The sequence below is a fragment of the Sinocyclocheilus rhinocerous genome, unplaced genomic scaffold, assembly GCF_001515625.1.
Source record: "Sinocyclocheilus rhinocerous isolate Xijiao unplaced genomic scaffold, SAMN03320098_v1.1 scaffold802, whole genome shotgun sequence".
Lineage (NCBI taxonomy): Eukaryota > Metazoa > Chordata > Actinopteri > Cypriniformes > Cyprinidae > Sinocyclocheilus > Sinocyclocheilus rhinocerous.
Genome location: NW_015642061.1, coordinates 245,024 through 256,611, shown reverse-complemented (window position 1 = coordinate 256,611; position 11,588 = coordinate 245,024). Strand labels below are relative to the sequence as shown.

General features: G+C 34.9%; 1 protein-coding gene across 1 annotated transcript in view; it reads left to right on the top strand.

Annotated features, from left to right (window-relative positions):
* mcoln1b (mucolipin TRP cation channel 1b) overlaps positions 1-11,588 on the top strand; it is a 13,339-nt gene extending 1,751 nt beyond the window's left edge. The window contains exons 4-13 of the mRNA XM_016572510.1: positions 1,857-2,013; positions 3,516-3,597; positions 4,336-4,432; positions 5,557-5,656; positions 5,739-5,845; positions 7,188-7,337; positions 7,435-7,536; positions 8,051-8,173; positions 8,266-8,472; positions 9,457-11,588. Of these exons, the coding sequence (XP_016427996.1) occupies positions 1,857-2,013; positions 3,516-3,597; positions 4,336-4,432; positions 5,557-5,656; positions 5,739-5,845; positions 7,188-7,337; positions 7,435-7,536; positions 8,051-8,173; positions 8,266-8,472; positions 9,457-9,588 (1,257 nt within the window). The 3' untranslated portion in view covers positions 9,589-11,588. The remainder of the gene's footprint in view (positions 1-1,856; positions 2,014-3,515; positions 3,598-4,335; positions 4,433-5,556; positions 5,657-5,738; positions 5,846-7,187; positions 7,338-7,434; positions 7,537-8,050; positions 8,174-8,265; positions 8,473-9,456) is intronic.

Below are 11,588 nucleotides of genomic sequence, written 5' to 3'. Positions count from 1 at the left end.
AAGGTGGGAGGGAGCGCCTTACATTCCCCCCCCCCCCCTACAATTCCTGCCGGTACGAGACTCGAACCCGCAACCTTTGGGTTACGAGTCCGACTCTCTAACCATTAGGCCACAACTTCCCCACTTGTGAACTTCCCCTTTTATAATGTTGCTAAAGATTTCTGTTTCAAATAAATGCTGTTCTTGTGAACTTTCTATTCATCAGAGAATCCTGAAAAAATAAAATGTATCACAGTTTCCACAGATTTAGGAAGCAGCTACTGTTTTCAACATTGCTAATAATCAGAAATGTTTCTTGAGCAGCAAATCAGCATATCAGAATGATTTCTGAAGGATCATGTGACACTGAAGACTGGAGTAATGATGCTGAAAATTCTGCTTTGATCACAGAAATGAACTACATTTTACAGTATATTCACATAGAAAACAGCTATATTAAATTTGGATAATATTTCACTGTTTTACTGTACTTTTGATCAAATAAATGCAGCCTTAGTGAGCAGAGGAGGCTTTTCTCAAAAACATTAAACCCCATTGACACTCTAAACTGTTGAATGCTAGTGTAGCCTAATAAATAGTTGCATTAATTAAATTAATTTAACTCACTAAAGACGTTATATTGATTGCTACAGTCAGTGTTGTTTCAGTAACTGTTGGCTAAACTGGATGTAAGCAACATTAGCACATCAGATGAATGTTGAAACACTGACCTTCATGTCAAAACACTGAGCAGCAATAAAGACAGTGATTATTTATGCGGCTTTATCTGTTTATTTTAGGATTATTTTCTAGCGTAATGCTTATTGCATACTGTACAGTAAATACTGAATACTGCCTACAGTTTTAAATAAATACTACACCAAGCAGTAAGCCCTATGCAATATGGTATCTCAGACAGTTTGTTCTGTTTTATATTGCACATTTTAGCAAATGTTGATGATCGTCTGAGCTCATGCGTACAGTAAATTCACATACTATGCCTAGAATACATACTGTGCTGGGTAGTAACTGATTACTTGTAATCTGTATTATGTAATCAGATTCCAAAAATGTACTTGTAATTAGATTATATTACACTTTAAAATGCTTATGATCAGATTAGTTTTTTTTTCTTCATTGATTACATAATTACATGTTATTTACACAATGGCAGTACATTTTTCAGAATTTATTGACTCACCCAAATTATTATTATTTTTTTCTCCTTTAAAATTAAAAAGATAAAAATTTTTACTATTCAAGTGTTTTATTTCAATTAGGGCTGGGCAAAAAATCGAATGCGATTTTCATGCGAATCTCGTCATTCATTGCGATTCATTGCCGATTTTGAATGCGATTTTGCGTAGCTTGTCAGTGATCTACGGCTCTGTGTATTAAATGCTGCTCCATCTGAAAGCACGTGCTGGAGATTTACTACTAATCACAGAACTGGCTTTACTGACGAGATGCGCATGAAAATCGCATTCGATTTTTTGCACAGCCCTAATTTGAATTGTTTTTATTTCAAAATGAGTTAATTAGTTCACCAACTCACAAACCACTTGCAGTTCATTCACGAACCCCAGTTTGGGAAACGCTGGAGTCATGTAATGTTTAATACACTTCATGATGTTGGAATGGAATAGGTTTCTTATGAGTTGGGTCAAATGTAATCAAAAAGTAGTCCGAATACATTACCTAATATGTGTAATCCAATAGATGACATTTCAATCTACAATTTCCGTCATGTATTTTGTAATTAGTACTGGCCTACAGTAGAAGTAATCTCAGCAGCTCTGTGTATTCTGCAGAGATAGTATGCCAGCAGTAGTTCACCTCTCTCTCTCTCTCTCTCTGTGTTTCTGTCGGTCGGTCAGTATCTGGTTCTGCCGCAGACGTCGGTCGGCAGGTACGCATACGTTCAAGGTTCAGCTCTGAACGACAGCGCCCTCTATCTGTGCCAGCGCTACTACAGGAAGGGCACCATCGACCCGGTTAACGACACGTTTGACATCGACCCTCATGTCGTCACTGGTGGGCAGAAAATCCATTTTTGCATATCACACAAATCAATAAAACATAGCGAGTCGTCACTCTGCTGCTTACACTTTTTTAGTTTGACGTTAGCAAGCACATAAATATGCAAGACACAAATATTAGAGAGAAGAGGGCATTATTAATTATATTGAACTATTTTAGTTGTTGTATTTCGTTATTGGGTGTAATAATAGATTTATTTATTAAAGCCAGCTTGAAATCGGATTTGACACCACTTGTTTTCCTGATGCATGTTACTGTTTATGTTGGGAGCGATTCATTTGTGCGTTTATCTTTTATTGATTTAGTGTTTTGTAAACTTGCAATCTTTAATTAAAATGCAATATTACATTTATATCTGTAATACTGCAAAAAATGATTAGTATTTTTGTGTTGTTTTCCAGCACCAACATCTAAATATTATTCTTATATCAAGATACATTTAAGTATTTTCTGAAAAAATAATTGAAATAAAGTGAGTTTATGCTTAAAGCAAGAAAAAGCATCGGTTAGTGGAGTATGAAAAATTCAACTTAATCAAAGTGGAAAATGTCTCTTTTTCCTTTTATTTTTATTATTTAAAATAATAATTAGTTTATTTATTATTATTTGTAAAATATTAAGTCTTGTTTAAAAAAAAAAATAGTTTGTGCTTAAATCAAGAAAAATTTCTTTTTAATTTTTAATAATTCTATAGTATTTAATGATTTTATTTCAAAATACTAATTGGGTTTATTATTATTATTATTTATAATATTTTTCTTACCAATATATTTTTTATTGTTAAGCATAAACACAGTTTTGATTAGATATTAAGTCTATGTTTTCTGAAAAATGTAAGTAATTTTGCTTCTCAAGTAAATGTCTTTTTAAAAATCTTTTTAGATATTTGTAATGGCAAACAAGACAGAAGTGCCAAGTAAGAAAATATTTTTTACAGTGCTCCATTCCTGTTTACAGTGCTCATTTTTTCAATGCATTCACTAAACGATGGAGAAAATTTTGAACAGTCATTTCATTATGAAATATGCCACATATATTAGTAAATTTGGTTGCAACTTCCATTTCATGCCAACTTTTTCATTTCTCTAGACTTGTGCACCATCTTGGTTAAATTAAACTGACTTCATTTTAAATGGATTCTGGGATTGTCTTCTCCACAAAGGATGCACATGATGCTGCCTTCTAATCATCTATAATTGCTATAATCAAACCAATCTTATCTGAGAGCGCAGAATAAATATGCTGGGATAGTGTTCAACATTATCAGTGATTCCTGCAGGTGCTCCCTAAGAAGTCGTCTCACTAGGGTTCATAGCAGATGATTTATGTTCTACAAACTCAAACTGAAGTTCTAAACAGTCTAAATTCTACAGAATCTGTTGCCTGGCAACACAAAGCCGCTATCCGTTTGAATCATCAGTGATTATAATTGAGGCGTTTTCAATCAGAGTGCTTTTATTCTCTGTTTCTGTTTTGTTTTTTGTGTGTTGGTTTAGACTGTATCGGAGTGAATCCACCACCAGACCCCTCGAATCCACTGCAAAACCACTACAAGAACATCACCCTCAATTTCCAAAAGTGAGATCCACACACACATGATAATATATAACATGTATAATATAACAAATCTATGAGGACATACTAAACACTTCTATTGTTTATATATGAAATACAATAATCACAGACCAACACAAATAGAACATTATTTACTTATTTATCAGTTGTTTTTCAATTCAAATGTAACCCTGGACCACAAAACCAGTCATAAGGGTGCATTTTTTGTACTTTTTTTGTACTTTATTTCATCTTATTTTACCGAAGAAGTAAGCTTTCCATTGATGTATGGTTTGTTAGGATAGCACAATATTTGGCCGAGATACAACTTTTTGAAAATCTGGAAATATGGTGAAAATCGCCTTTAAAGTTGTCCAAATGAAGTTCTCAGCAAAGCATATTACTAATCAAAAATGAAGTTTTTATATATTTACGGTAGGAAATTTACAAAATATCTTCATGGAACATGATCTTTACTTAATATCCTAATGATTTTTGGCATAAAAGAAAAATGGATAATTTTGACCCATATTGACCCTATTGCTACAAATATACCCCAGCGACTTAAGACTGGTTTTGTGCTCCAGGGTCACAAATCATCTCCAAAAAGTGTGGTTTAGCTCAATTTCAGGGCCAGTTTTTTTTTCTGAAGTAACTGTAGCTCAGTAGCACACACACCGATCGCTGATCTGTGTAAATGTGCCGTTTTTTGCATAATTGTTGCTCAAGTTCCTCTCTGAGCGTCTTTCTGTCTCTCCTCAGGTTGATTAATGTGACTATCCAGTTTCAGCTGAAGGCGATAAACATCCAGACGATTATCAATAACGAGATTCCCGACTGCTACACCTTCTCCATCACCGTACGCACAGATTTCACAGCACACTAAACTCAATTTACAAAATCAAATAATGTTTCATGAAATTGTATTATATTATCATTCAAAAGTTTGGAGTCTTTACGATGTTTAATGTTTTTTGAAAGAAGTCTCTTCTGCTCACTGAGGCTACATTTATTTGTTCTAAAATCAAGTAAAACTGAGATATTATTTTATTTTAAAGGGGTCCTATTATGCTTTTTCACTTTTTCAACTTTAGTTAGTCTGAAATGTTGCTGTTTGAGCATAAAAAAGATCTGCAAAGCTACGAAGCTCAAAGTCCACTTCAAAAGGAGATATTTTATTTAACAGAAATCACTTTTCAAAAACTACAACGAACGACTCGTTTGGACTACAATGCATATTTTCCGGGATTTGTGATTTCACAAATACCAACGAATGGGACGAGACCTGGTTGAGCTGCACTAGAGAAGGCAACGAGTGTTATCACTATGTCAGAGACACACTAGCTTTCCCAAGGCAGACGAACTTAGAGTGATTTGATTTTGACGCAATATTTACACTGAAGCTCGCAGCAGGCGGCTATGGTAAGGGGCATGACATTTCCCGACCAGGCGCCGAGTGCTGCCAATCACAACACACACTGGCCCAGCTAACCAATCACAGCACATTTCGTATTTCAAAAGGCGGGCCTTCATTTGATACAGGAACTATTCGAGCCGTTCATGCCAGACTGGGGAGAGAGGTGTTGTAATAATGTCAAATATGTGAAAAAATAATGTGTTTTTCGAACAACCTAGTATGAGAGCCTGTTCTAGTACACCCCCAAAACAAAATCAAGACTTTGTAAAAGAGCATAATAGGACCCCTTTAAAATAACTGTTTCTGTCTGACTATATTGTAAACTAATTTATTTCTGTGATCAAAGCTGTATTTTCAGCATCATTACTCCAGTCTTCAGTGTCACATGATCCTTCAGAAATCATTCTAATATGCTGATTTACTGCTCAAGAAACATTTCTGATTATGTTGAGTACAGTTGTGTGTAGTAGCCTCGGTAAGCAGGAAACACTTGCTGACCTCAAACGTTTGAACAGTGTGTTATATCATGGAATGGGATTGTCATGCATATGGCATCTGTGTTTCAGATCCTGTTTGATAATAAGGCTCACAGTGGTAAAGTGAAGCTGAGTTTGCTCAACGAGGCGTCCATTAAAGAGTGCAGAGACACCAATGTGTCGGGACACGGTGAGATGACGGTGAACGGACGCTCATTTGTGTCTCTTTGTGATCCTGCTGAAGCTGAACGTGTCTCTGTCTCTGTGTCCAGGAGACAGTTACGCGCGCGTGGCGTTCGATGTGTTGGTGGCGGTGGTCTGCGGTCTGTCTCTGGTGTTGTGCGGACGCTCCATCCTCAGAGGAATCATCCTGCAGCACGTAAGTAGGGCCCTGTGACTTGTGAAAACACAATCCAGTCATAAAAATGCTATAATGTGGAACATTTAGGAATTAGTAAAATTTTGGATGAATAAATCAAAAGTATGTCAGTACACTTAAATCAGATGGAGATATGGACTACTGTCTGTGAATATTAAACCACAAAAACATTATTCAAACATGAATCCAGCACATCCTGCATGTCTCTGTGTGAATGAATGGCATGGTTTTGTTTACGTAGTGCTCATGGTGGTTTTAACCTGTTGTCTCACTATGAACACATGAACATCATCTCCAGAGCTGCTCAGAAAATCTCTTCAAGAGTATTTCACTGTTTCATTTGAGAGAAAAAAACTGTCTCATGTCATATGCACAGAAACTGTGCGGTAACTAAAACTGAAGTTCACGGTAAATAAAAGTTTGATTTAACTTGAAATTGTGACAGAAATATATTACTATTGCACAGTAGAAAGTTCCTCTCAATGTAAATAATAATAATAATATTTTAAACTTTATTTTTTAAGGAATAATCACACAATTTACCTTCCATGTTTTAATTTTAGCAGTAAACCTCTGTTGCGCAGCAATTTGTTTGCCAAAAAAAAAAAATTTAAAGGAATTGTTTAACTTTCATTTGACTAAAAGATTAATTAAATTGTTAATGTTTCATGCCTTCATTTGATTACCAGAAAAGTTCAAATTCATAATACAGAATGTCGGAACAAACAAAACATATTGTAAAAATGTTAAATTAATACATTCTGAAGTTGTTTTTATAAATTAAATTGATTAGACATGCTTGTTGATTATAAAAAAAACTTAATTGCACTATTAAACACAGTTTTACAAACAATTTGGTTAAAAAAAATCAAATCAAATAAATAAATATATCATAGTGCTGTAAAATGTAATTTTTGTTAAATGTTGTAGAAGTAGACTTTTTATTACTAAAATGTAAATTAACCATTAAAATAGAGTCTTTTTAAAAAAAATAATAAAACAGATAAAAGAGAATTTGAAAAAGTAAGTAAATGTTGGGAAAAATAAAATGTATTTCATAGAGCCCTAAAAATGTAATTATTGTTAAACTTCTAATTAAATAAAAATATATATATTTTATTGTACAGGTTTCATGATTTCATGATTTGGTTTTTGATGACTATAATTAAATTTAACCGTTAAAACTGAGTCCAGAAAAATGAGAAATATAATCCCCAAACAGGAAATAATTGAATTTTGAAAAAAATTCACCAGATTTTGGGGAAAAAATTAACTGATTTCATAGGGCCCTACCTGAGTTGTTATTTCACAATCTAAACTGACGTTTGGTCTGTGTTGGCAGGAGTTTGTGTGTTATTTCCGTCAGTCTCTGGGCCGGTCGGTGAGTTGGGGCGACCGTCTGGAGTTCATCAACGGCTGGTATCTGCTGCTCATCATCAGCGATATACTCACCATCATCGCCTCCTTCATCAAGATCGCCATCGAGACCAAGGTGACACACACACACACACGGTTACCCTCGAGTGCTGGAGATCCCGCTGTGTCTGAGAAACGCTGTGAGCTGATTGGTGCTTGTGTTTGTGCTGCAGAACCTGTCGTCGTATGACGTCTGCAGTATTTTGATGGGAACCTCCACCCTGCTGGTGTGGGTCGGCGTGATACGATACTTCAGCTTCTTTCAGAAATACAACGTGAGTTTATGCATTTATTCCTCGATTATAGATACGATTATAGTTTTTATTAATGTTTTGAATGATTTATTTCTGTATTTTTTGTTTTCATTTTAATTTTAGTTAAAGTGATTGCAATTTTGTTGTTTTTGTCATTTACTAGCTTTTATTTATTTTTTTATATGCCAAGTTTTTATTTCAATTTTAGTTCGAGTTATTTTAGTACATCAAGCTACTAAAAGAAAATGAGAAATGTTGCCTTGACAATGAAATAAAATATATTGTTAAATAATTTATTTCATTTAAAATGTATTTCATTTCAAGCATCGATTGTTGTTTCTGGTTTTAGTTTTTTTCTGATTTTGTCTTGAAATGCAACATGACATTTTTGACAGGCTTTGTGAGATTCACATTTATTCTTTCTTTGAGGAACTATGGATCTCTGGAAATATTGCAAATAGATATTAAAAGATCAATTAAAAGATATTAACATAGAAAATGTTCAGACGATGTGAATTGTCTGATCTGTTGTCAGATTCTGATTGTGACTCTACGAGCCGCGTTTCCAAACGTGATCCGGTTCTGCTGCTGCGTTGCTGCCATTTACATGGGCTACTGCTTCTGTGGCTGGATCGTCCTGGGACCCTACCACTCTAAAGTATGTTATATTTCAATATTATATTACCATGATAAAGTATGATATATTTCTTTACTAACATGTCCATGTCTTCTGATCTCTGTCTCTCTCAGTTCCGCTCTCTCTCTACGGTGTCAGAGTGTCTGTTTTCTCTCATTAATGGAGACGACATGTTTGCCACGTTCTCAGAGCTGGAGCAGAGCGGGACGCTGGTGTGGGTGTTCAGTCAGCTCTATCTCTACACCTTCATCTCGCTCTTCATCTACATGGTGCTGTCGCTCTTCATCGCGCTCATCACCGGAGCCTACGACACCATCACTGTGAGTTCACTTAACTAAACCAAACTAATGAAAACTAATAAAAAAAAAAAAACATTTACATTGATTGAAATAAAATAAATGTTAAATGTCAGTAAATATTTCTATCTTTCTTTCATGTAGTTTGTTCATTTTTAAAAATGTACTTGAAAAAACTTAAATATTGATTTAAATATTAAATTAACTTACAATTTTGACTCAGAACATCCAAGTTATAAACTCGATATTGCAAGGAAAAAAGTCAGAATTGTGAGATAAAAGTCACAATCTTTTATTTCACTGCGAGATGTTCAGAATTCAATGAAAAACATCAGAATTGTGAGATTTAAAAATTGGAATTGCAAGATGTAAACTGATAATTCTAAGAAAAAAGTCCAAATTGCGAGATGTAAACTTAAATTTCTAAGAAAAAGTCCGAATTGAAAGGCGTAAAGTCAGAATGCTAAGCAAACAAGTCAAAATTGCGAGATGTAAAGTCAATTCTGAGAAAAGTCAAAATTGAGAAATATAAACAAAATTCTAAGAAAAAGTCAAGACTTGCGAAATATAAACTGCGAGATGTAAACTTGGAATTGTTTATATTTTGCAGTTTTGACTTTTTTCTCAGAATTGCAAGAAACAAAGTCAGAATTTCTTTTTTCCTCAGAATTTCGATACAAAATTTCTGAGAAGAAAAGTCTGAATTGTGAGACAATGTTGCAATTCCCTTTTTATTTTTTTATTCAATGGCGGGGAAAAAAAAACGAATTGCGAGATGTAAACTCTGAATAGTTTATATCTTGCAATTCTGAGAAGTCTTAATGGTGAGATTAAAAAGTCGCAATTGCCGTTTTAATTTATTTTTATTTTTATACAGTGGTGGAAACGGGCTTCCATGTGCTTTTTAAGACAGCAAGTATACCTAAAACAATAAAAGTTTAAAATCGCCTGGCAGACATGTCGCTGTTTTTGATTGGTTTTCTCTCTGTATGTGTGTTTTGTGTTCAGCAACAAACCCAGGACGTGCCGCAGGTGTCCGAACTGCACCGGTTCATCGCCGAATGCGCCGACACGCCGACCTCCGGAAACTTCCGCAGCCCAGAGCCGTCCACATGCTCGCTCTTCTGCTGCTTCGACTAGAGAGACTGTGCTTGTGAAGGGGATTCTGGGTAACACTTCATTACTCTCACACACAGGAAAGGAGGGAACACGCTCTTCTTTGTTTGTTTGTTTACAGGTTGTAGCTGCACTAATAGAGCATCTCAGCATGCAGCTTTTAAATGCGTTATAATTAATGAGCTGAATGTGTTTTGCGTATTTATGAGCATCTCGGCTTTTGTGATTAGGACTTGATGCACTAGACCAGCTAAAGGGAACTGCGCCCTCTAGAGGCCTGGAGGAGTTACAGCACAAAAATTAACACATAAACACAAACTGAAACAGATAAACAACATAATATTTCAGGTGAATCTCAAGACCAAATGTCCAGGTCACATTTCACCCGAAAGCAAACAATAAGAAATTATATTTTGCTTAAAGAAAACAAAGCCTTTTTAAGACCATTATGATGTTTTGCATTTTATTTTAGGTTGAAATATGACCTGCACATTTTAGTGAGTTACAGCACACAAACACAAATGAAGACACACTTTTCCAACATCATAGTGCAGGTGCTTTGGTGAATCTCACAACAAAATGTCCAGGTCACATTTCACCCTAAAATTGAAAGCAAAAAATTTATTTTGCTTAAAGAAAGTTAATCCTGTTTTAGGACATTTGTGGCGTTTTGCTTTGTGAGATTATTTTCACAATTAAAATTAATTAATTTCTTATTTTTTTGGAAATGTGACATGCACATTTTCTTGACAGTTTTTGTGAGAGTGGTCTGATTATTTTTATTCCGTTCACAGCTGTGTATTTTATGATTTTAGGCTTTTTCTCATTTTTAGAGAATCTTTTTAATTTACGGTTTTCTGTGTATATATTACATATTCCTTACGTTTCATATGCACGTTAGGATATTAGTGCTTTGTCGGCAGAGGAGTGTCATTTGGATGATAATGTCACTTTTTCTTCTCTAGTCAGGAAGCATAGCTTGCAGGTTTATTTTGTCATTAATATTAATGTGGACGGTGTATCGTACCTGTCCCTGGTGCATTTGCTCCTTTCAAAGCCGTCACACACACAGACACACACACACAGACACACACACAAACAGACACACACAGACACACACACAGACAGACACACACACACACACGCACAGATGTTTGAGAAGCCTTGGGCATCTTGAGAGCTTTTCTCTGCATTGACACACAGGTCAGTCCATCAGGGAGTTACTCGACTGACACAGAGATGCTTTGATTGTTTTCTGTGTTTTTGGTCGATGGCAAGCTAATATCTGTCTATTAATGTTTAGCTCGATTAATTACTAGTTATTAGCTCGGTTAATTCCTAGAAACCATAAACATGAGGGACCGAACACCAGCTGAATGCAGGACTGAATGGGAACGTTTCCAATGCATCATTCTGATTACTGTGTGTTATTTATGAGCTCTCGGTGTATTATATTTATGATGTTAGTCATGGACTTTCAGCTTGTGGCAGTTTAATATCATTTCCGTTCATGTGTGATTTCATCTAGTGCTCTGAAACTGAGAGAATCTGATTAGATTTGTTGTTTTGTGGTGAGGAGGACAGCGGCTTTGCTTTTATGTAATTGTTTCTTACCCAGAATGCCTTTTTGGTGTAGTTTCATGACATACATTGTTTACTGCTGTTATTTTGGGGACGTTTTAATGAGATGTGTGATTTTAAAGTACTTGAAATGCTGTTTTATTTTAATATTTAAATTTATTGTGTCTAACTGTAAGCTGAGATGCATTTGGTTTGTATGTTGCATTCATTTTTTTTTAACAAAGAGAATATTTGTTTTTTTACAATGCACAATTTTGCACTTTTTTTAAGTTGGTAATTTATTTGGAGAGACTATTCTGAATGTGTATTTGTGGTTTTGTATACGAGTTACTCTCCGTTAAAATGGTTGATATGAACGCTCTTCATTATCATCATAAATACCGACACATTTTAACACAAATCACAGCTCTTAAAGTCACAAATAAAATACATCTGTGAATGTC